Below are 24,948 nucleotides of genomic sequence, written 5' to 3'. Positions count from 1 at the left end.
TATATTTTACCTGAAGAACATTGCAAAAATTAAGCACCTCATCCCCCCAGAAGATCTGCCAACCTTAGTCCATGCCTTCATCACATCCCGACTGGACTACTGTAATGCTCTCTACACTGGCCTTCCAAAAAAGGCCTTGTACCGCCTACAGCTGATACAGAATACTGCTGCCAGACTCCTAACCAGCCAACCCCATCACTGCCACATAACGCCAGTCCTGCACTCCCTTCACTGGCTACCTATAGAATGGAGGGTCCTATTCAAGATCGGCCTACTGACATTTAAATCCCTGAATAATCTAGGCCTTGGATACATGAAAGATATGTTGCAGCTACGTAGCAATCCCTGCATTCTTAGATCCACAGGTTCTAATAATCTAGTCATACCCAGAGTCCACTTGGAATCTTTTGGTCCCAGAGCCTTCTGTCATGCTGCCCCTACGTTTTGGAACTCCTTACCTCAACAGATCAGGACAGCTCCATCCCTGGACGTGTTTAAATCCAGACTGAAAACCCACCTGTTCAGTTTGGCATTTGCAGAAATATAACTTTTGTTGTGTGAATTCTTCATCCTACTACCAATTACTGAATCTGAGAGAGCCTAAGCGCTTTGAGTCCTATGGGAGAAAAGCGCTATCGAAATGTTATTGTATTATAGAAATGTTATTGTATATTAGTGTACACATTACCACTAGTGCTAGGGGCACTTTATTTATTCACCCGGGTCTCTCTCCCTCTATCCCTGCTTAAAAATTCATTTCTCACACAGCTCACAAATATATTTCACTGTGTCACTCACAGCATGTAGGAGACATGAGGAGAAATAGGCTGGTCTGAGGTGGTAACCAGTAACTAAATGAGCTGTAATATTGCTGGAATATAAGTAGCTATAACACTAGTCTGTGTTTACACTCAGACTGGTTGCCTGGCTGCCTGCTTGTGGTGATTCACTCCAGGCTACATCCACTTTACAAGCTGCTGAGAGGGGCAGACCACTGTTTACAATTAGCATTATTAGTATCTTTATCAGTCAAGAGAAGCAAAGATAATAAACACACATTGCTAGAATCTTTAACCCCTTACCACCATATCAATAAGATTCTTTCAGCAAGGTGATAATTAAACTATAAACTGAGGAGTTGATAGCAACTCCCCTGTGCAGAGACATGGTCTAGCCCTCTGGGAGCTGTCAGTATTAGATACATTTTGTATCTAAAACTGATGGAGGATTTTACAGCTGAGAGGAACAGCTGTGTGAGGAATCAAATTGCTCCTAGTACTTGTCCTAATGTGTGCTACAACATACAGAATTTAAAAATAAATGCATACATTGATAAATTGCAATGAAGTACTTAAAGGAATAGTGTAGGGGGGGTCGGGGGAAAATGAGTTGAAGTTACCCGGGGCTTCTAATGGTCCCCCGCAGACATCCTGTGCCCGCACAGCCACTCACCGATGCTCCAGCCCCGCCTCCGGTTCACTTCTGGAATTTAAACCTCAAGTTACAGACTTGTTGACCCTTATTTTCTCCATGTGTGAATTTTATGTTAAAAGTACAGCTGTCAAAGGAAGCCAGACTCAAAATGTCATACATTTATTTATGGAAATGTCACGTACCTATCAATCTTTTCTTGACCTGGTAGCCTATCTGACATCTTGGGCCTAATGCAATTCACTTTTTCTCATAGGAGAAAACGCAGGTGAAAAATGTAACTGCATATGGGCTCTTATGTCTCTTTGCACTGCGGTCCTCCTTTTGTCTATTTCTATCTAGCATACTGATGTTTACAGTGAATGCTGTAATATAATTTAACGTGTTATCTTTCCCTTGTTCATAAATAGTCTCGACTATGATGAAAACAATGCTATCATCTTCCGGCCAAATTCAAAGGTAATGACGTTAACGTTTTAGCTATATTTTTCAAATGTAATCACTATTGAACAAAAGTTTTGATGGGTCACTGGAACAGTCAACATTCTTCTCTTCAATGTAATCTATATATCTATTCCTGATTTCAAATAGGGGGTACAGGATAATATACTGGGAGGTGTTTCCTTCTGTTAGAGGAGGGATCCTACTGAAATATCTCAACTTTCACTAACCAACATGACTTGGCCAGATATATACTGTACACCACGGAAGTTGTTTCTAGTCATGGTGGGAGTTGGATAATGGATCATACTGCAAGTAGTGAAGGTCAAGGGGATTTTAGTCTGACTACATGTGCCTACTTCACCTCAACTGGTTTTTACATCCCATCTCTGGGAAAAATGTTAAAGAGGAACCCAGGATTCAACTTCATCCCAATCAGGAGCTCATGCCCTTTTCAAATGAGAAATCTTTATCTTTTCTTGAATACCCTAGAATCAGGGATGCCTGTTTGCTGATAATTGTGGTGAAGCCCCTCCCACAGTGTGATGTCAGGGCCATGAAGCTCATTGCCACCTTTTAGCCCATCACATTGTTAGATGGTATATTTTTAGCTAATGGCACAATTTTTTGTTTGTTTCAGCCAGTAGTAAAGATGATGACCTGCAGGTTCAAACAACATGAACAGATTACACGGCTAGATTTAATCATTACTTGATTTATTTATTTTTTCTATTTTTTTTCAACTTCTCACTTTTCAGTGTATTTAGAATCCTCATGGGAGATTCCCAGGGGTTTTCTTTGTTTTTAAAAGCATTTCCTAAATGGCAGTTGCTGTTAGACCTAGCAATTTCTGTTCAGGCAATACTTTTGAAATCAAAGAAAACCCTGAGAATCCCCCATGAGGAGATGGTCTAGTTCAAAATCTGTCGATTCTGTCAGATTTTAACTGCTTACTATTTTCCCTGTAGTGGTCCTTTAATATAGACTTCATGATGTTGTGATTTTAGATATGTTCATAAGAACTAATAAATAAAGCAGTCACAGCTTCCTGATTCTCCGTTTTTGTTTTTTCAGGTTAACACAGATGGGCTTGTACTGAAGGGATGGTATAATTGCCTCACTCTAGCCGTCTATGGATCAGTAGACAGAGTCATTATAAATCATGAACGGGATTCTCCCCCGCCTCCGCCCCCACCCCCGCCTCCTCCGCAGCAGCAGCACCCACAGATCGGACTGAAGAGGAATCCAAAGCATGGTAAGTGTGGCTTATCTCTGCACAATCCTGTGCTCTCATGTCACTAATGAGGAGGGGTTAAACAGCTTCATATAGGGACTTAGTAACTGGAAAGATGATCCTTCAGAACAAGCCGGAGAGAATGGAAATAAAATGTGGTAGGCAGATCTCATTTTAAAACAAAATGTCATGGTTGCCGGCTGTTTTTGCTATGAAGATTGCAGCTCATAAGTTGGCCAACTACGTCACTTGTATTGACGTTCCATTTTGCTGTCAGAAGTGCTTATCGTGCTACAATTTTAATGGGCCTTTTACACATTTTTGGAAGAAAGATTTTAGTGTATTTCCTTCCTGCCAACACAGTGATAAAGTTTCATTTATGTTTGAAAATACATTTTCCTGCAATCAGTTTGTTGATTGGACTGCTATGTTTTTAGCTTTGGCTCTCATTGGCTTCTTGTGCCTCTCTCCATTCTGTGTGGCATGCTTGTGCCTCTCTCCATTCTGTGTGGCGTGCTTGTGCCTCTCTCCATTCAGTGTGGCGCGCTTGTGCCTCTCTCCATTCAGTGTGGCGCGCTTGTGCCTCTCTCCATTCAGTGTGGCGCGCTTGTGCTTCTCTCCATTCAGTGTGGCGCGCTTGTGCTTCTCTCCATTCTGTGTGGCGTGCTTGTGCCTCTCTCCATTCTGTGTGGCGTGCTTGTGCCTCTCTCCATTCAGTGTGGCGCGCTTGTGCCTCTCTCCATTCAGTGTGGCGTGCTTGTGCTTCTCTCCATTCTGTGTGGCATGCTTGTGCCTCTCTCCATTCTGTGTGGCGTGCTTGTGCATCGCTCCATTCTGTGTGGCGTGCTTGTGCATCGCTCCATTCTGTGTGGCGTGCTTGTGCATCGCTCCATTCTGTGTGGCGTGCTTGTGCCTCTCTCCATTCTGTGTGGCGTGCTTGTGCATCGCTCCATTCAGTGTGGCGTGCTTGTGCATCGCTCCGTTCAGTGTGACGTGCTTGTGCCTCTCTCCGTTCAGTGTGACGTGCTTGTGCCTCGCTCCGTTCAGTGTGACGTGCTTGTGCATCGCTCCGTTCAGTGTGACGTGCTTGTGCCTCTCTCCGTTCAGTGTGACGTGCTTGTGCCTCTCTCCGTTCAGTGTGACGTGCTTGTGCCTCTCTCCGTTCAGTGTGACGTGCTTGTGCCTCTCTCCGTTCAGCGTGACGTGCTTGTGCCTCTCTCCGTTCAGTGTGACGTGCTTGTGCCTCTCTCCGTTCAGTGTGACGTGCTTGTGCCTCTCTCCGTTCAGTGTGACGTGCTTGTGCCTCTCTCCGTTCAGTGTGACGTGCTTGTGCCTCTCTCCGTTCAGCGTGACGTGCTTGTGCCTCTCTCCGTTCAGCGTGACGTGCTTGTGCCTCTCTCCGTTCAGTGTGACGTGCTTGTGCCTCTCTCCGTTCAGCGTGACGTGCTTGTGCCTCTCTCCGTTCAGTGTGACGTGCTTGTGCCTCTCTCCGTTCAGTGTGACGTGCTTGTGCCTCTCTCCGTTCAGTGTGACGTGCTTGTGCCTCTCTCCGTTCAGTGTGACGTGCTTGTGCCTCTCTCCGTTCAGCGTGACGTGCTTGTGCCTCTCTCCGTTCAGCGTGACGTGCTTGTGCCTCTCTCCGTTCAGTGTGACGTGCTTGTGCCTCTCTCCGTTCAGTGTGACGTGCTTGTGCCTCTCTCCGTTCAGTGTGACGTGCTTGTGCCTCTCTCCGTTCAGTGTGACGTGCTTGTGCCTCTCTCCGTTCAGCGTGACGTGCTTGTGCCTCTCTCCGTTCAGCGTGACGTGCTTGTGCCTCTCTCCGTTCAGCGTGACGTGCTTGTGCCTCTCTCCGTTCAGTGTGACGCGCTTGTGCCTCTCTCCGTTCAGCGTGACGTGCTTGTGCCTCTCTCCGTTCAGCGTGACGCGCTTGTGCCTCTCTCCGTTCAGCGTGACGCGCTTGTGCCTCTCTCCGTTCAGCGTGACGCGCTTGTGCCTCTCTCCGTTCAGCGTGACGCGCTTGTGCCTCTCTCCGTTCAGCGTGACGCGCTTGTGCCTCTCTCCGTTCAGCGTGACGCGCTTGTGCCTCTCTCCGTTCAGCGTGACGCGCTTGTGCCTCTCTCCGTTCAGTGTGACGTGCTTGTGCCTCTCTCCGTTCAGTGTGACGTGCTTGTGCCTCTCTCCGTTCAGTGTGACGTGCTTGTGCCTCTCTCCGTTCAGCGTGACGTGCTTGTGCCTCTCTCCGTTCAGTGTGACGTGCTTGTGCCTCTCTCCGTTCAGTGTGACGTGCTTGTGCCTCTCTCCGTTCAGCGTGACGTGCTTGTGCCTCTCTCCGTTCAGTGTGACGTGCTTGTGCCTCTCTCCGTTCAGTGTGACGTGCTTGTGCCTCTCTCCGTTCAGTGTGACGTGCTTGTGCCTCTCTCCGTTCAGTGTGACGTGCTTGTGCCTCTCTCCGTTCAGTGTGACGTGCTTGTGCCTCTCTCCGTTCAGTGTGACGTGCTTGTGCCTCTCTCCGTTCAGTGTGACGTGCTTGTGCCTCTCTCCGTTCAGTGTGACGTGCTTGTGCCTCTCTCCGTTCAGTGTGACGTGCTTGTGCCTCTCTCCGTTCAGTGTGACGTGCTTGTGCCTCTCTCCGTTCAGTGTGACGTGCTTGTGCCTCTCTCCGTTCAGCGTGACGTGCTTGTGCCTCTCTCCGTTCAGCGTGACGTGCTTGTGCCTCTCTCCGTTCAGTGTGACGTGCTTGTGCCTCTCTCCGTTCAGCGTGACGTGCTTGTGCCTCTCTCCGTTCAGCGTGACGTGCTTGTGCCTCTCTCCGTTCAGTGTGACGTGCTTGTGCCTCTCTCCGTTCAGTGTGACGTGCTTGTGCCTCTCTCCGTTCAGTGTGACGTGCTTGTGCCTCTCTCCGTTCAGCGTGACGTGCTTGTGCCTCTCTCCGTTCAGCGTGACGTGCTTGTGCCTCTCTCCGTTCAGTGTGACGTGCTTGTGCCTCTCTCCGTTCAGTGTGACGTGCTTGTGCCTCTCTCCGTTCAGTGTGACGTGCTTGTGCCTCTCTCCGTTCAGTGTGACGTGCTTGTGCCTCTCTCCGTTCAGCGTGACGTGCTTGTGCCTCTCTCCGTTCAGCGTGACGTGCTTGTGCCTCTCTCCGTTCAGCGTGACGTGCTTGTGCCTCTCTTCGTTCAGCGTGACGCGCTTGTGCCTCTCTCCGTTCAGCGTGACGCGCTTGTGCCTCTCTCCGTTCAGCGTGACGCGCTTGTGCCTCTCTCCGTTCAGCGTGACGCGCTTGTGCCTCTCTCCGTTCAGCGTGACGCGCTTGTGCCTCTCTCCGTTCAGCGTGACGCGCTTGTGCCTCTCTCCGTTCAGCGTGACGCGCTTGTGCCTCTCTCCGTTCAGCGTGACGCGCTTGTGCCTCTCTCCGTTCAGCGTGACGCGCTTGTGCCTCTCTCCGTTCAGCGTGACGCGCTTGTGCCTCTCTCCGTTCAGCGTGACGCGCTTGTGCCTCTCTCCGTTCAGCGCGACGCGCTTGTGCCTCTCTCCGTTCAGCGCGACGCGCTTGTGCCTCTCTCCGTTCAGCGCGACGCGCTTGTGCCTCTCTCCGTTCAGCGCGACGCGCTTGTGCCTCTCTCCGTTCAGCGTGACGCGCTTGTGCCTCTCTCCGTTCAGCGCGACGCGCTTGTGCCTCGCTCCGTTCAGCGCGACGCGCTTGTGCCTCGCTCCGTTCAGCGCGACGCGCTTGTGCCTCTCTCCGTTCAGCGTGACGCGCTTGTGCCTCTCTCCGTTCAGCGTGACGCGCTTGTGCCTCGCTCCGTTCAGCGCGACGCGCTTGTGCCTCGCTCCATTCTGTGTGGTGTGCCTGTCTCCAATCTGTGTGACGCGCTTGTGCCTCTCTCCATTCTGTGTGACGCGCTTGTGCATCTCTCTATTCTGTGTGGTTAATTGAGTAGGCTGAATCTGTCCTTCTTCCTTTAGTTGAAGAGGAGAAAGAAGACCAGTACAATGGTAGTCCACCAAGACCACAGCCAAGAGGCCCCCGAACCCCTCCTGGTCCTCCTCCACCAGATGACGATGATGATGAGCCAATGCCAGCTGCGGGTACTCATAAAAATTAATTTTATTTTTTATGTATAAATTTCTTTTAGCCAGAGAAGAGTGCCTTAGCTAGTCTCTCTCTTTTTTTGTGGCATGCAGCTGAGCAGACTCTTCCTTTTTGTTTACATTGCTCTCACAGGTGATTCATCAAGTTCTTGGTATACTAATTACATTTATATTCATTGTGTCTTATTGTTATCTTTTTGCATTAGGTGCTGAAAAGGAAGATGAGAGAGAACCAAGGGAAGGCTACTTCGAGCCCATCTCTCCTGATGTGGTGTCTATTCACCCTGATGGCAATTACTCTGAAGAGGAAGGGGATGACGATCCCCAGGATGATGGGGAGGATGACGAGGAGGACGACGAAGATGATGACGATGACCTCAATGCTGAGGATGATGAAGATGATGAGGAGGATGTTCAAACAGGAGAAAGCATTGCTGATGAAGAAGAGGATGAAGAGGAGGGCGATGAGGAGGAAATTGAAGGTTGTCAGCTTTTGATTTTGTTTGATTGTTATCCTATAGTGAAAGGAGTACAGAGGCTTCCATCTTTATTGCTTTCTACAAATGATCGGTGCTTGGCTGTCATGCAGAACTTTAACAGCTTGTGGACCACAGGCTTACACCCCCCTAGTGACCAGACTTTTACAATTCAGCACTGCGCAGCTTTAACTGTTTATTACATGGCCATACAACTTACCACACAAATTATTCTTGCCTCCTTTTCTTGCCACCAACAGAGCTTTCTGTTGGTGGCATCTGATTGCTGCTGCAATGTTGTTGTTTTTTCCTCATAAAGTATTTTTTTTTTTTTTTAATTTAATTTTTTCCCCCCTTCCTTCCTCCCTCCGAGATCCAGCAGTAGGATCGCCTCTCATAGGCTGATGCCTATGAGAGGGATCAGATTTTGAGCCTCTCCTGGGGACAGTTCAGTGACAGAGCTGTCTTCCGTTCAGCGCTGCACTAGATTGCAGCGCTGTACAAGTATTTTCGCCGATTGCGGCTGGCAGGCTGTTTACGGAGCAGAGCTTCGTAACTCAGCGGGATGCGTGCGATCCCCGCTAATCTCCGCCCCCAGGATTCACGCCGATCGGCATAAGGTCCTGGGTTAGCCACTCTGCAGCTGCTGATCGCCGTTAGGCGGCTGCAGAGTGGCTAAGCCTTAGTAGGTTGAGCCACACACAGAGCAAGCATGCAGCCAGCCCATCCTCCCCACTAGTAGTGCAGTGGCTGGATAGTGTACTGGTTAAAAGCTTTGCCTCTGACACAGGAGACCTGTGTTTAGATCTCATCTCTTCCTGTTCAGTAAGCCAGCACCTATTCACCTCCCTGGCGTTCAATGTCCCCAGGATTCTGTGTTGTTGTTTGGATCCTTGTGATGCTTATTATGGAGAACCGATGTTTATACCACTGACTTCCAGGGATACAGGAAGTGTAGTATACGTATCACCAGTTATGGCATTCCCTTCTTGCTGCTGAGTTACTCCTTTCTTATCTATTTTTTCTATAGGAGATGATGGCTATGAGCAGATCTCAAGTGATGAAGATGGAATTGCGGATTTTGAAAGGGAAGCTTTTAAATACCCAAGCTTTGATATTGACTACACTCCTGAAGACTTGGCATCTGTCCCCACTATGACCTATGATCCATATGACCGTGACCTGGGGCCTCTCCTTTACTTTAGCTGTCCACACAAAACGGCTTTTGAGAATGAAGTCAACAAGCTTCGTGATCAGGACCTTGACAAAGAAAGCTCTGGGGCCAATGAAACCTCGGTTAAACTGTTGGAGTTATTGGACCTGTATCATGATGACCGAGGTGCTAGGTGGGTTACAGCTTTAGAAGAAGTACCCAGCTTAATAGTCAAAGGCCTGAGCTTTCTGCAGCTGAAAGAACCAGGACGGAACCACCTCAGTCAATTAATCGATTGGGCCATGCAAGCGTTGGATTTGCAGCTTGCTCTACAGCAGCCTATTGCTTTGAATGTCCGACAGTTGAAAGCAGGCACCAAGTTGGTGTCCTCCTTGGCCGAATGTGGTGCTCGATCTGTAGAATCTCTCCTTAAGGCTGATGTGATTGGAAAGTTGTATGATTTGCTGTTTGCGGATCACGTGTCTTCTTCACTCAAATTAAATGCATTTAAATCCCTGGACAGCATCATAAGTACAGCGGAAGGGATGGAAGGGTTTTTAAAACGACAAACTGAGACACAGATGAAGACTGGTTACCAAAAGCTCTTAGAGTTGGTCTTGTCGGCTCAGACGGTCAGAGTTTTCACAGCCTGTTCTGCTATTCTGCAGAAATGTCACTTTTATGAAATTCTTTCTGATATAAAGAGCATGGCAGACCAGTTATCTGAAAGTACTCCACCACCTCTTGCAAACACCGGGGATGGAGAAAAAGAGATGGTGGCTGCAACAGCCAAGTCAAGCCGTGACTATGGCAATGATGGGGAGGTTCCAATGGACATGGACCATTTTCTGGAGACCGCCAGTATTGGTGAAGGAGACTTGGAAAGATTGGTGGGACTACTGAATGAGATTTACCATGTTCTGGAGACGGCACCTTACAGCATGATCCAGCCACCCGTGAAGTCTTTCCCAACCACTGCCAGAATTACTGGCCCCCCAGAAAGAGACGATCCGTATCCTATCATCTACAGGTGAGAGAGTTGTACAATATTTCCCATGAATGCGATTTCTTATCCTGCCCTCATAAGTGCTTACATCGGGGTACCTGAACTGGAATTTTAAGGCAAAAGAGCAGAACATAAGTTGTCTGTTACATTATGGTAAGTGATGTAGTTTGTTTTGGAAAGCTGTGAATGCGATTTCTCTCAGCTGTACCTTTCACTTACAGGCAATGCCAAAGTTCTAGGGCTGCACGATTTTAGGGAAAAATCGAAATTGCGATTTTTCTCTCAGAAATTGCAATTTCGATTTTTCCCCGTTTTTTTTTTTTTTTCCCCCCAAATGCTGGGGGGGGGGGGGGGGGGGGGAGAGGTTGGTCCGCACTGCCCGGTCCAGTCCGTAATACTTTGCTTCTGGCCCCGCTGTGCGCGGATTGGCCAGAAGCAGTGAATATGTATGAGAGTTAATGAGCGGGGAAGGGGGGCGGATCCACTCCAGCGGCCGGGCACATGCAGCATTACCAATCACTGGCTAGCGATTAAAGGGATACTGTAGGGGGGTTGGGGGAAAATGAGTTTAACTTACCCGGAGCTTCTAATGGTCCCCCGCAGACATCCTGTGCCCACGCAGCCACTCACTGATGCTCTTGCCCCGCCTCCGGTTCACTTCTGGAATTTCTGACTTTAAAGTCAGAAAACCACTGCGCCTGCGTTGCCGTGTCCTCACTCCCGCTGATGTCACCAGAAGTGTACTGCGCAGGCCCAGTATGGTCTGTGTCTGCGCCGTGTGCTCCTGTTGACATCAGGAGAAGCGAGGACACGGCAACACAGGCGCAGTGGTTTTCTGACTTTAAAGTCTGAAATTCCAGAAGTGAACCGGAGGTGTGGCCGGAGCATCAGTGAGTGGCTGCGTGGGCACAGGATGTCTGCAGGGGGCCATTAGAAGCTCCGGGTAACCTCAACTAATTTTCCCCCGACCCCCTACAGTATCCCTTTAAATGACGGCAGCGGTAGGCGGAGCTGTATGCTCTGTACAGCTCAGCCTACCACTGCCGTCATTCCATCGCTAGCCAGTGATAGGTAATGCTGTATGATGTGCCTGGCCGCTCGCTCTAGTGGATCCGCCCCCCGCTCATTAACACTCATACATATTCACTGCTTCTGGCCAATCCGCGCACAGCGGGGCCAGAAGCAGTGAATATGTATGAGCGTTAATGAGCGGGGGGCGGATCCACTAGAGCGAGCGGCCAGGCACATCATACAGCATTACCTATCACTGGCTAGCGATGGAATGACGACAGTGGTAGGCGGAGCTGTACAGAGCATACAGCTCCGCCTACCGCTGCTGTCATTCCATGCTAGCCAGTGATTGGTAATGCTGTATGTGCCCGGCCGCTCGCTGGAGTGGATCCGCCCCCCCCGCTCATTAACTCTCATACATATTCACTGCTTCTGGCCAATCCGCGCACAGCGGGGCCAGAAGCAGAGTATTAAACAGCAGACCGAAAAAACCGATGGTACTGACGATCAGCAGATCGTCTTGCCACGAACCGCGGTTTCGGTTTTAAACCGAAAAACCGTGCAGCCCTACAAAGTTCATCTCGCCAAGGCTTTCAAAGTAGTTAAAGAGGAAATCCACTGAAAATACTGTCTTTCCCCTAAAATAAGGCATCCTCCGAAAGTAAGCCCTATCTTCTATTTCAAGCACCCTTGAAATATAAGACATCCTCCGAAAATAAGCCCCATCTGCAGGGACGGCTGGCGCTGGGGAAATTGGGGTAATGCTCACTGCTTCAAACCCCCGCCCGCCGCTGCGTCATGACGTTGATTTACCTCTACTTCTGGCCCCCCTCCTCCAGAGAGTCGGATCCTCCCTGCGGGCTGCTGCTAATACTGCATCATTCAGTTTTCAGATCAGCGGTGAAGGCAGCTTCGGTAAAGTTAAGTTATGCAGTAACAGCGCCGCCCTCTACAGGAAGTAAACAGAGATCACTTCCTGTATACCGGCTCTGTTACTGCACAACTTGAGCTGCATTCACGCTGATCTGAGACCTGAATACTGCACAGCATTAGCCACAGCCGCAACCCAAAGGGGGGATCCGACTTTGTGGAGGAGGTGGGTCAGGAGTAGAGGTAAATCAGCTGCAGCAGCGGGGGGAGCAGGAGGGAGAGGCTACTCTACACTTTATATACTGGGGTGAGGGGTCTGGGTATACACTTGGGGGGGGGGGGGGGCACATCTGACTGAATACTAGGGGGATAAGGCTATATACTGGGGTGGGGGGGCTGGGTATATACTGGGTGGGCAGATCTGGCTATATACTAGGGGTATCAGGCCACCCCAAAAATAAGCCCTAGCACATATTTTGGAGGAAAAAATAATATAAGACGGTGTCTTATTTTCGGGGAAACACGGGTAATGTAATTAAAAAATTGCTTTTGTTTTTACAATAATTAAGTATACCGTATATACTCGCATATAAGCCGACCCGCATATAAGCCGACCCCCCAACTTTTCCCTGAAAAAACAGGGAAAAATGATTGACCCCCATATAAGCCGGGGGTAGGAAATGCTGGATTGGTGCAGCCCCCCAGTGTGTCCCAATATAGCTAGTATAGTGCCTAGTATAGGTAGGTAGTGCCCAGTATAGCTAGTATAGTGCCCAGTATAGCTAGTAAAGTGCCCAGTATAGCCAGTATAGTGCCCAGTATAGGTAGGTAGTGCCTCAGTTTAGCTAGTATAGTGCCCAGTTTAGCTAGTATAGTGCCCCAGTATGGCTAGTAAAGTGCCCAGTTTAGTTAGTATAGTGCCCAGTTTAGCCAGTATAGTGCCCAGTTTAGCCAGTATAGTGCCCAGTTTAGCCAGTATAGTGCCCAGTTTAGCTAGTATAGTGCCCCAGTTTAGCTAGTATAGTGCCCAGTTTAGCTAGTATAGTGCCCAGTTTAGCCAGTATAGTGCCCAGTTTAGCTAGTATAGTGCCCCAGTATGGCTAGTAAAGTGCCCAGTTTAGCCAGTATAGTGCCCAGTTTAGCCAGTATAGTGCCCAGTTTAGCCAGTATAGTGCCCCAGTATGGCTAGTAAAGTGCCCAGTTTAGCCAGTATAGTGCCCAGTTTAGCTAGTATAGTGCCCAGTTTAGCTAGTATAGTGCCCAGTTTAGCTAGTATAGTGCCCAGTTTAGCGAGTATAGTGCCCAGCATAGGTGGGTAGTGCTCCCCCCCCCCCCCCCCCCCCCGCTCCCCCCGCGGCCGCCGCTGCTATTTTACCTTCTTAGACAGCGGCCGCTTCCTAATCCGCGTTCTTCTTCTTTCTCAGAGTGTCAGTGTTTAACAGCAGCGCGCCGGGCGCTGCTGCTGTGACGATGCAGGGGGCAGGAAATAGCGCGGCTCCCTATAACGGCGATCTGTATCGCCGTTACCAAGGGAACCGCTCTTTCCTGCCCCCTGCATCGTCACAGCAGCAGCGCCTGGCGCGCTGCTGTGATACACTGACACTCTGAGAAAGAAGAGGAACGCGGATTAGGAAGCGGCCGCTGTCTAAGAAGGTAAAATAGCGGCGGGGAGGGGGGGGGGAGCGGGGCGCGGACCACCCGACCACCCACCACTAGACCACCAGGGAAGACTCGCATACAAGCCGACCCCCCAACTTTTGACCCCCTTTTTGGGGGTCAAAAATTCGGCTTGTATGCGAGTATATACGGTAAATGATTTAGTCAGTGTTTGCTCATTATAAAATCTTTCCTCTCCCTGATTTACTTTCTGACATTTATCACATGGTAACATTTTTACTGCTGACAGGCGATGTCACTGGAATGAGATGCTGCATGCCTTTTTGGCAGTTGGAAACAGCTGGTATTTCCCACAATACCAACAAGGCTCCCACAGTGTGATGTCAGTACCTCAGTGCTGTGAGGCGCTGACATCACAATGTGGGAGGGGTTTCACCACAAAATCAGCCATACAGAGCCCCCTGATGAACTGTTTGAGAAAAGGGATATATTTCTTACGGGAAAGGGGGTATCCGCTACTGAGGTTCTGGGATGAAGTTCAATTCTTGGTTACGGTTTCTATTTAAAACAAGCTTTTGTGAACAGTAGGGGTTGTCACTGAGGTGCAAATAGTTTTTTGGTTTTTTTTTCCTAATTTTGGTTCTGTACATTACCACAATGATCTGTAAATGAAACCACTCAGATGCAGTTGAAGTTTAGACTTTCAGCTTTATACAGTGGTTTGCAAAAGTATTTGCCCACCTTGAAGGTCTCCACATTTTGTCATATTACTGGCACAAACATGAATACATTTTATTGGAATTCCACGTGACCAATACAACGTGGTGTACACATGAGAAGTGGAACGAAAATCATACATGATTCCAAACATTTAAAATAACAAAAAAACTGGTAAGTGGAGTGTGCGTAATTAATCAGCCACCTGAGTCAATACTTTGTAGAACCACCTTTTGCTGCAATTACAGCTGCCAGTCTATTAGGGTATGTCTCTACCAGCTTTGCACATCTAGAGACTGAAATCCTTGCCCATTCTTTTTTGCAAAACAGCTCCAGCTCAGTCAGATTAGATGGACAGAGTTTGTGAACAGCAGTTTTCAGATCTTGCCACAGATTCTCAATTGGATTTAGATCTGGACTTTGACTGGGCCATGCTAACACATGGATATGTTTTGTTTTAAACCAGGGGTAGGGAACCTTTTTGGCCGAGAGAGCCATAAACACGACATATTTTAAAATGAAATTCTTTGAGAGCCATACAATATGTTTAAAACTAAATGCAAGGTAATGTGTACATTTTATGCAAAACAAACACTTTTAAAGTACAATAAGTGTCTGCATTCTTTTTAATAACATTGTTATGCTGTTCCCCACAAATGCAATCTCATTGGCAGATTTCCCCACAAATGCAATCTCATTGGCAGATTTCCCCCACAAATGCAATCTCATTGGCAGATTTCCCCCACAAATGCAATCTCATTGGCAGATTTCCCCACAAATGCAATCTCATTGGCAGATTTCCCCACAAATGCAATCTCATTGGCAGATTTCCCCCACAAATGCAATCTCATTGGCAGATTTCCCCCACAAATGCAATCTCATTGGCAGATTTCCCCCACAAATGCAATCTCATTGGCAGATTTCCCCCACAAATGCAATCTCATTGGCAGATTTCCCCCACAAATGAACTGACCAGAGGAGAGTGGACTGGAGAGACCTCCTGGACCTGGAGTGACCTCCTGAAGTGACCACAACGGCGGCATTCCGGTAGGCTCTCACTCGCTGCTGCTGGCTTAGTACACGCTCCGGAGGCAGTAGTGGCTGGCTGCGTAGCTATGGGTGCGGCTGCCTCTGGGTCGCACGTCGTCGGGTCGGCTCCCCCCCCCCCCCGCCAAGCTGCCTCTGTTCCCGCTGGCTGCGTGTCATACGTAACGTGTGACATCACTTTTATAGGCAGCGCTAGCATCAGCGCATCCATCTCGGAGGAGATTGGGCAGAAAAGGCGGAATTCTGGCACGGGAGGCGGTGCCGATGAAGGAGGCACACGTAAATATAAAGACCCGGCATGGAGGAGGGGGCGGCGGCTAGGGCTGCACGATTTTGGGTAAAAATTGAAATTGCGATTTTTATGTCAAATTGTGATTTCGATTTTTTTTTTCACGATTTTTTCCAAAACAAGCTTTAGCACTAAATTCACAATGTACCCCTGAGCTTGAACAATAGTGTGTGGACTGTGGCGTACGGCAGGGGTCCCCAACCTTTTCCGGCCCAGGGACCACTTTCTGACCAAATTTTTTTCTCTAGGCACCGGGGGGGGGGGGGGGGGGGAGGAGAATGTGGGTGGCATCCTAGTGTAGTGTACAGTGCCGTGCACAGCGGGTTTTGGGGGGAGGGGGGGCTTGGGTGTGGCGGCATAGCTAGCATAGTTGCCCCTGTACAGGGAGTTTAGTTGCCCCAGTATGGCTAGTATAGTGCCCAGTATAGTGCCCCAGTATAGCTAGTATAGTGCCCCAGTATAGTGTCCCAGTATAGCTAGTATAGTGCCCCAGTATAGCTAGTATAGTGCCGAGTATAGCTAGTATAGTGCCCAGTATGAATAGCTAGGTACGCTGTACGGGACTCGATGGGCGGATCCAGTGGCATAAGCAGTGCATATATCTGATGCTAATGAGCCGGGCAGCGGAGGGAGGCGAGTCCAGTCCGGAGCGGCGCTTCACACACAGCTTCTCCAATCATTGGATAGCGATGGTATGACGGCAGCGGTAGGTGGAGCTGTACTAGAGCGTACAGCTCCGCCTACCGCCTCCGTCATTCCATTGCTATCCAGCGATTGGAGAAGCTGTGTGTGAAGCGCCGCTCCGGACTGGACTCGCCTCCCTCCGCTGCCCGGCTCATTAGCATCATATATATGCACTGCTTATGCCACTGGATCCGCCCATCGAGTACCGTACGGCGTACCTAGCTAGAATTGTGTGCCGCTCTGCACTGGACGCGCCTCTCCCGCCCCGCTCATTTAAAACCGAAAACCACCGGATACAGACGATCCCCAGATCGTCTTCACAGGAACTGCGGTTTCGGTTTAAAACCGAGAAATCGTGCAGCCCTAGCGGCGGCGCAGATTTCAAAAGTAAACACAGGCTCTCTGGCCGCTCTGTCACACGTCTTTTAAGAGGAGCTGTTAGGTATAAGGTCTCAGAGAAAATAAACACATATATCAGTAGCTAAAGATTGGCTGTACTTACATTACATATGCATTTCACTGTCCACGTTTGTACTTCACAGAATTTGTATATAGTATATGCAGAGATAGATGCTCCTGACAGCTCATGGCAGGCTCCATGTTTTTCTGTCAAATGTGTCGTCATGTCCTGCCTGCTTCCTGATCACAGATAAGCTCCTACTTGAACAACACAGTGTGCAGTGAATATTAATGAGCCATGTGGCTAGGAACAATAGCTGACTCCTGCAGTGTACTCTGCCCCAGAGATTTATCAGTGCTACGGGCTGGACTGAGTTACAAGCTGCTGAAACGTCTCATTAGCAGCCAAGGGGAGGGCCCCAGAATGCTTTGCAGTATAGTATGCGGCTTGCGTCCTCTTAGGTCTAACAGCTTTTCTGATAAGAACACATCAAAGGTAAAAGAGATTTTTATCTTCAATAATGCCTTTATGGCTTCCTTCTAAACTGTTTAACACAGGAGAATAGAGGTTTAACCACTTGAGGACTACAGTCTTTCTAACCCTTAAGGACCAGGCACTTTTTTTCCACTCAGACCACTGCAGCTTTCACGGTTTATTGCTCGCTCATACAACCTACCACCTAAATGAATTTTGGCTCCTTTTCTTGTCACTAATAAAGCTTTCTTTTGGTGCTATTTGATTGCTCCTGCGATTTTTACTTTTTATTATATTCATCAAAAAAGACATGAATTTTGGCAAAAAAATGATTTTTTTAACTTTCTGTGCTGACAATTTTCAAATAAAGTAAAATTTCTGTATACATGCAGCGCGAAAAATGTGGACAAACATGTTTTTGATAAAAAAAAACCCATTCAGTGTATATTTATTGGTTTGGGTAAAAGTTATAGCGTTTACAAACTATGGTGCAAAAAGTGAATTTTCCCATTTTCAAGCATCTCTGACTTTTCTGACCCCCTGTCATGTTTCATGAGGGGCTAGAATTCCAGGATAGTATAAATACCCCCCAAATGACCCCATTTTGGAAAGAAGACATCCCAAAGTATTCACTGAGAGGCATAGTGAGTTCATAGAAGATATTATTTTTTGTCACAAGTAAGCGGAAAATGACACTTTGTGACAAAAAAAAAGAAAAAAAAAAAGAATCCATCTCTTCTAACTTGCGACAAAAAAAAATGAAATCTGCCACGGACTCACCATGCCCCTCTCTGAATACCTTGAAGTGTCTACTTTCCAAAATGGGGTCATTTGTGGGGTGTGTTTACTGTCCTCGCATTTTGGGGGGTGCTAATTTGTAAGCACCCCTGTAAAGCCTAAAAGTGCTCATTGGACTTTGGGCCCCTTAGCGCAGTTAGGCTGCAAAAAAGTGCCACACATGTGGTATTGCCGTACTCAAGAGAAGTAGTAGAATGTGTTTTGGGGTGTATTTTTACACATACCCATGCTGGGTGGGAGAAATATCTCTGTAAATGACAATTTTTTCATTTTTTTTACACACAATTGTCCATTTACAGAGTTATTTCTCCCACCCAGCATGGGTATGTGTAAAAATACACCCCAAAACACATTGTACTACTTCTCCCGAGTACGGCGATACCACATGTGTGGCACTTTTTTGCACCCTAACTGCGCTAAAGGGCCCAAAGTCCAATGAGTACCTTTAGGATTTCACAAGTCATTTTGCGGAATTTGATTTCCAGACTACTCCTCACGGTTTAGGGCCCCTAAAATGCCAGGGCAGTATAGGAACCCCACAAATGACCCCATTTTAGAAAGAAGACACCCCAAGGTATTCCGTTAGGAGTATGGTGAGTTCATAGAAGATTTTATTTTTTGTCAAAAGTTAGCGGAAAATTGATTTTTATTGTTTTTTTCACAAAGTGTCATTTTCCACTAACTTGTGACAAAAAATAAAATCTTCTATGAACTCACCATACTCCTAACGGAATACCTTGAGGTGTCTTCTTTCTAAAATGGGGTCATTTGTGGGGTTCCTATACTGCCCTGGCATTTTAGGGGCCCTAAACCGTGAGGAGTAGTCTGGAAATCAAATTCCGCAAAATGACCTGTGAAATCCTAAAGGTACTCATTGGACTTTGGGCCCTTTAGCGCAGTTAGGGTGCAAAAAAGTGCCACACATGTGGTATCGCCGTACTCGGGAGAAGTAGTACAATGTGTTTTGGGGTGTATTTTTACACATACCCATGCTGGGTGGGAGAAATAACTCTGTAAATGGACAATTGTGTGTAAAAAAATCAAAAGATTGTCATTTACAGAGGTATTTCTCCCACCCAGCATGGGTATGTGTAAAAATACACCCCAAAACACATTGTACTACTTCTCCCGAGTATGGCAATACCACATGTGTGGCACTTTTTTGCACCCTAACTGCGCTAAAGGGCCCAAAGTCCAATGAGTACCTTTAGGATTTCACAGGTCATTTTGCGAAATTTGATTTCCAGACTACTCCTCACGGTTTAGGGCCCCTAAAATGCCAGTTCAGTATAGGAACCCCACAAATGACCCCATTTTAGAAAGAAGACACCCCAAGGTATTCCGTTAGGAGTATGGTGAGTTCATAGAAGATTTTATTTTTTGTCACAAGTTAGTGGAAAATGACACTTTGTGAAAAAAACAATACAAATCAATTTTCCGCTAACTTTTGACAAAAAATAAAATCTTCTATGAACTCACCATACTCCTAACGGAATACCTTTGGGTGTCTTCTTTCTAGAATGGGGTCATTTGTGGGGTTACTATACTGCCCTGGCATTTTAGGGGCCCTAAACCGTGAGGAGTAGTCTTGAAACCAAATGTCGCAAAATGACCTGTGAAATCCTAAAGGTACTCATTGGACTTTGGGCCCCTTAGCGTACTTAGGGTGTAAAAAAGTGCCACACATGTGGTACCGCCGTACTCAGGAGAAGTAGTATAATGTGTTTTGGGGTGTATTTTTACACATACCCATGCTAAGTGGGAGAAATATCTCTGTAAATGACAATTGTTTGATTTGTTTTACACACAATTGACCATTTACATAGAAATTTCTCCCACCCAGCATGGGTATGTGTAAAAATACACCCCAAAACACATTATACTACTTTTCCTGAGTACGGCGGTACCACATGTGTGACACTTTTTTGCAGCCTAGGTGCGCTAAGGGGCCCAACGTCCTATTCATGGGTCATTTTGAGGCATTTGTTTTCTAGACTACTCCTCGCGGTTTAGGGCCCCTAAAATGCCAGGGCAGTATAGGAACCCCACAAGTGACCCCATTTTAGAAAGAAGACACCCCAAGTTATTCCGTTAGGTGTATGGCGAGTTCATAGAAGATTTTATTTTTTGCCACAAGTTAGTGAAAAATGACACTTTGTGAAAAAAACCCAATAAAAATCAATTTCCGCTAACTTTTGACAAAAAATAAAATCTTCTATGAACTCGTCATACACCTAACAGAATAACTTGGGGTGTCTTTTTTTCTAAAATGGGGTCACTTGTGGGGTTCCTATACCGCCCTGGCATTTTACGGGCCCAAAACCGTGAGTAGTCTGGAAATCAAATGTCTCAAAATGACTGTTCAGGGGTATAAGCATCTGCAAATTTTGATGACAGGTGGTCTATGAGGGGGCGAATTTTGTGGAACCGGTCATAAGCAGGGTGGCCTTTTAGATGACAGGTTGTATTGGGCCTGATCTGATGGATAGGAGTGCTAGGGGGGTGACAGGAGGTGATTGATGGGTGTCTCAGGGGGTGGTTAGAGGGGAAAATAGATGCAATCAATGCACTGGGGAGGTGATCGGAAGGGGGTCTGAGGGGGATCTGAGGGTTTGGCCGAGTGATCAGGAGCCCACACGGGGCAAATTAGGGCCTGATCTGATGGGTAGGTGTGCTAGGGGGTGACAGGAGGTGATTGATGGGTGTCTCAAGGTGTGATTAGAGGGGGGAATAGATGCAAGCAATGCACTGGCGAGGTGATCAGGGCTGGGGTCTGAGGGCATTCTGAGGGTGTGGGCGGGTGATTGAGTGCCCTAGGGGCAGATAGGGGTCTAATCTGATAGGTAGCAGTGACAGGGGGTGATTGATGGGTAATTAGTGGGTGTTTAGGGTAGAGAACAGATGTGAACACTGCACTTGGGAGGTGATCGGACGTCGGTTCTGCGGGCGATCTATTGGTGTGGGTGGGTGATCAGTTTGCCCGCAAGGGGCAGGTTAGGGGCTGATTGATGGGTGGCAGTGACAGGGGGTGATTGATGGGTGGCAGTGACAGGGGGTGATTGATGGGTGATTGACAGGTGATTGACAGGTGATCAGTGGGTTATTACAGGGAAGGACAGATGTAAATAATGCCCTGGCGAATTGATAAGGGGGGGTCTGAGGGCAATCTGAGCGTGTAGGCGGGTGATTGGGTGCCCGCAAGGGGCAGATTAGGGTCTGATCTGATGGGTAACAGTGACAGGTGGTGATAGGGGGTGATTGATGGGTGATTGATGGGTAATTAGTGAGTGTTTAGAGGAGAGAATAGATGGAAACACTGCGCTTGGGTGGTGATCTGATGTCGGATCTGCGGGCGATCTATTGGTGTGAGTGGGTGATCAGTTTGCTCGCAAGGGGCAGGTTAGGGGCTGATTGTTGGGTGGCAGTGACAGGGGGTGATTGATGGGTGATAGGTGATTGGCAGGTGATTGACAGGTGATCAGTGGGTTATTACATGGAAGGACAGATGTAATTAATGCACTGGTGAATTGATAAGGGGGGGGGGGGGTCTGAGGGCAATCTGAGCGTGTGGGCGGGTGATTGGGTGCCCGCAAGGGGCAGCTTAGGGTCTGATCTGATAGGTAACAGTGACAGGTGGTGATAGGGGGTGATTGATGGGTAATTAGTGGGTGTTTAGAGAAGATAACAGATGTAAACAATACATTTGGGAGGTAATCTGACGGCGGGTTTGCGGGCGATCTAATGGTGTGGGTGGGAGATCAGATTGCCCGCAAGGGGCAGGTTAGGGGCTGATTGATGGGTGGCAGTGACAGGGGGTGATTGATGGGTGATAGGTGATTGGCAGGTGATTGACAGGTGATCAGTGGGTTATTACAGGGAAGAACAGATGTAATGAATGCACTGGCGAATTGATAAGGGGGGGTCAGAGGGCAATCTGAGCGTGTTGGCGGGTGATTGGGTACCCGCAAGGGGCAGATTAGGGTCTGATCTGATAGGTAAAAGTGACAGGTGGTGATAGGGGGTGATTGATGGGTGATTGATGGGTAATTAGTGGGTGTTTAGAGGAGAGAATAGATGTAAACAATGGATTTGGGAGGTGATCTGATGTCGGATCTGCGGGCGATCTATTGGTGTGGGTGGGAGATCAGATTGCCCGCAAGGGGCAGGTTAGGGGCTGATTGTTGGGTGGCAGTGACAGGGGGTGATTGATGGGTGATTGACGGGTGATTGACAGGTGATTGACAGGTTATCAGGGAAGATAGATGCATACAGTACACGGGGGGGGGGTCTGGGGAGAATCTGAGGGGTGGGGGGGTGATCAGGAGGGGGCAGGGGGGGATATAAAAAAAAAATAGCGTTGACAGATAGTGACAGGGAGTGATTGATGGGTTATTAGGGGGGTGATTGGGTGCAAACAGGGGTCTGGGGGGTGGGCAGGGGGGGGTCTGAGGGGTGCTGTGGGCAATCAGTGGGCGGGGGGGGGCAGATCAGTGTGTTTGGGTGCAGACTAGGGTGGCTGCAGCCTGCCCTGGTGGTCCCTCGGACACTGGGACCACCAGGGCAGGAGGCAGCCTGTATAATACACTTTGTATACATTACAAAGTGTATTATACACTTTGTATGCGGCGATCGCGGGGTTAACATCCCGCCGGCGCTTCCGTATGGCCGGCGGGATGTTACGGCGGGTGGGCGGAGCCAGTTGCCGGGGGAAGCGCGCGTCTTCAATGACGCGATCGCTCCCCCGGCATGCCTAAAGGACGCGCCGCCTGAAGGCGTATTGTGGTCCTTTAGGCGTCCACTTTGCCGCCGCCCATGGGCTGTGGGCGGTCGGCAAGTGGTTAAATTAGCTTCTGCAGCCTGACAGTTACTCTTTAGCGAGCCAGAGAGCCATATGCGGGCATGAAAAGAGCCATATATGGCTCGCGAGCCATAGGTTCCCGACCCCTGTTTTAAACCATTCCATTGTTGACCTGGATTTATGTTTAGGGTCGTTGTACTGCTGAAAGGTGAACCTCCGCCCCAGTCTCAAGTCTTTTGCAGACTCCAAGAGGTTTTTTTCCAACATTGCCCTGTATTTGGTTCCATCCATCTTTCCATCAACTCTGACCAGCTTCCCTGTCCCTGCTGAAGAGAAGCTCCCCCAGGGCATGATGCTGCCACCACCATATTTGACAGTGGGGATGGTTTGTTCAGAGTGATGTGCAGTGTCAGTTTTCTGCGACACGTAGCGTTTTGTATTTTGGTCTCATCTGACCAAAGCACCTTCTTCCACATGTTTGCTGTGTCCCCCACGTGGCTTGTGGCAAACTGCAAATGGGACTTTTTATGCTTTTCTGTTAACAATGGCTTTCTTCTTGCCACTCTTCCATAAAGGCCAACTTTGTGTAGTGCACGACTAATAGTTGTCCTATGGCCAGATTCCCCCACCTGAGCTGTAGATCTCAGCAGCTCCTCCAGAGTCACCATGGGCCTCTTGACTGCATTTCTGACCTGCGCTCTCCTTGTTCGGCCTGTGAGTTTAGGTGGACAGCCTTGTCTTGGTAGGTTTATAGTTGTGCCATACTCCTTCCATTTCTGATCGCTTGAACAGTGCTCCGTGGGATGTTCGAGGCTTTGTAAATCTTTCTGTAGCCTAAGCCTGCTTTAAATTTCTCAATAACTTTATCCCTGACCTGTCTGGTGTGTTCTTTGGACTTCATGGTGTTGTTGCTCCCAATATTCTCTTAGACAACCTCTGAGGCCGTCACAGAGCAGTTGTATTTGTACTGACATTAGATTACACACAGGGGCATTCTATTTAGTCATTAGCACTCCTCAGGCAATGTCTATGGGCAACTGATTGCACTCAGACCAAAGGGGGCTGAATAATTACGCACACCCCACTTTGCAGTTATTTATTTTTAAAAAAAAATGTTGGAATCGTGTATGATTTTCGTTCAAATTCTCACGTGTACACCACTTTGTATTGGTCTTTGACGTGGAATTCCAATAAAATTGATTCAGGTTTGTGGCAGTAATGTGACAAAATGTGGAAAACTTCAAGGGGGCCGAATACTTTTGCAAACCACTGTATACCTTGCAGTGCACCCTACGTATTTACTTTCATGCAGTCTTCTCTTTATGGTAGACTTGGATATCGATATGCCTACCCCCTGGAGAGCGTTGTTCATTTGGCTGTTGTGAAGAGGTTTCTCTTCACAACATCAGACCCCCCCCCCCAGCACTCAGGCAGCCCACAGGCGTTGAGGGAGGCAGGTGCTCTCCCTCTCCATCCAATCGCTGCGGGTCTGCCAGTGTTGAGGTGCGAGTAATAAGTCACTTTGTAATGAGCCGGTGTGGTTCTCCTCTCCATTCATGGAGTAATGAGCTGATTCTCCTACATGCATGCGGTGAGCTGCTTTGTAATGAACCAGTTCTCCCCTTCCCCTCTATTCATATGAATAGAGGGGAGAACCGGTTCATTACAAAGCGGCTCACTACTCCACATGAATGGAGAGGAGAACCACACCGCCTTATTACAAAACGACTCATCACTGGCAGACCCACAGCGGTTGGATGGAGAGGAAGAGCGGCTCATTTGCCTGACCGCTGCCTCCCTCAACGCCTGTGGTCTGCTTGAGTGCGGGGGGGGGGTCCTTCTGGGTGAGGCTGATGATGGTGAAGACGGCAGCAAGTGAGCCGCATTGTATAGTTTGGCAGTTAGGTAGAGCAGGGCTAAACCAACTGTTTTTTGTTTTGTTTTTTCTCCAATACCTGACAATGCTCCCCCTGCTATTACTGTTTAGTTACAAAAGTCCGTCAGTGTTACTTCAGGGACTGACGGACACAGACTACAGTGAAATATGTTTAATAAAAGGGCCATGACTAAAACTATAAAATAAATAAAAAAAGAAGAAAAGACACGGCAAGGCATCTGTATACTTCATATATGTACTGTGAGGTAATTGAAAATGAAATGGTTCGTGATAATGGTCCTTTAATTGATAATGACATAACGGTGGACTTGCCCACTTCTGCCCAATAAATAGCTTTTAAGTCAGTTGTCCAATTACTTTTTAGCCACTGATACGAATGGGTTGTGTTTTAAAAAGAAATGCTTTAGTTGCCTCAAATTTTTATGCAATTGTTTTGTTCACCCCACTGAGCTAAAGCCAAAATTCTAAACTTCAAGTTGTTTCATCTAAAATTCACTCTGGTTTGCATATTATTTG

The 24,948-nt window shown here is 48.1% G+C and overlaps 1 protein-coding gene across 1 annotated transcript in view; it reads left to right on the top strand.

Moving 5' to 3' along the window:
• The window catches only part of VIRMA (vir like m6A methyltransferase associated), a 75,992-nt gene that overhangs the window by 6,247 nt on the left and 44,797 nt on the right, over positions 1-24,948 (top strand). Inside the window, exons 4-8 of the mRNA XM_068237667.1 lie at positions 1,842-1,890; positions 2,947-3,127; positions 7,070-7,192; positions 7,402-7,677; positions 8,702-9,854. Of these exons, the coding sequence (XP_068093768.1) occupies positions 1,842-1,890; positions 2,947-3,127; positions 7,070-7,192; positions 7,402-7,677; positions 8,702-9,854 (1,782 nt within the window). The remainder of the gene's footprint in view (positions 1-1,841; positions 1,891-2,946; positions 3,128-7,069; positions 7,193-7,401; positions 7,678-8,701; positions 9,855-24,948) is intronic.

Source organism: Hyperolius riggenbachi, chromosome 5, assembly GCF_040937935.1.
Source record: "Hyperolius riggenbachi isolate aHypRig1 chromosome 5, aHypRig1.pri, whole genome shotgun sequence".
Taxonomy (NCBI): Eukaryota; Metazoa; Chordata; class Amphibia; order Anura; family Hyperoliidae; genus Hyperolius; species Hyperolius riggenbachi.
The sequence above is the reverse complement of the archived record's forward strand: the minus strand, read 5'-3'. Positions and strand labels throughout refer to the sequence as shown.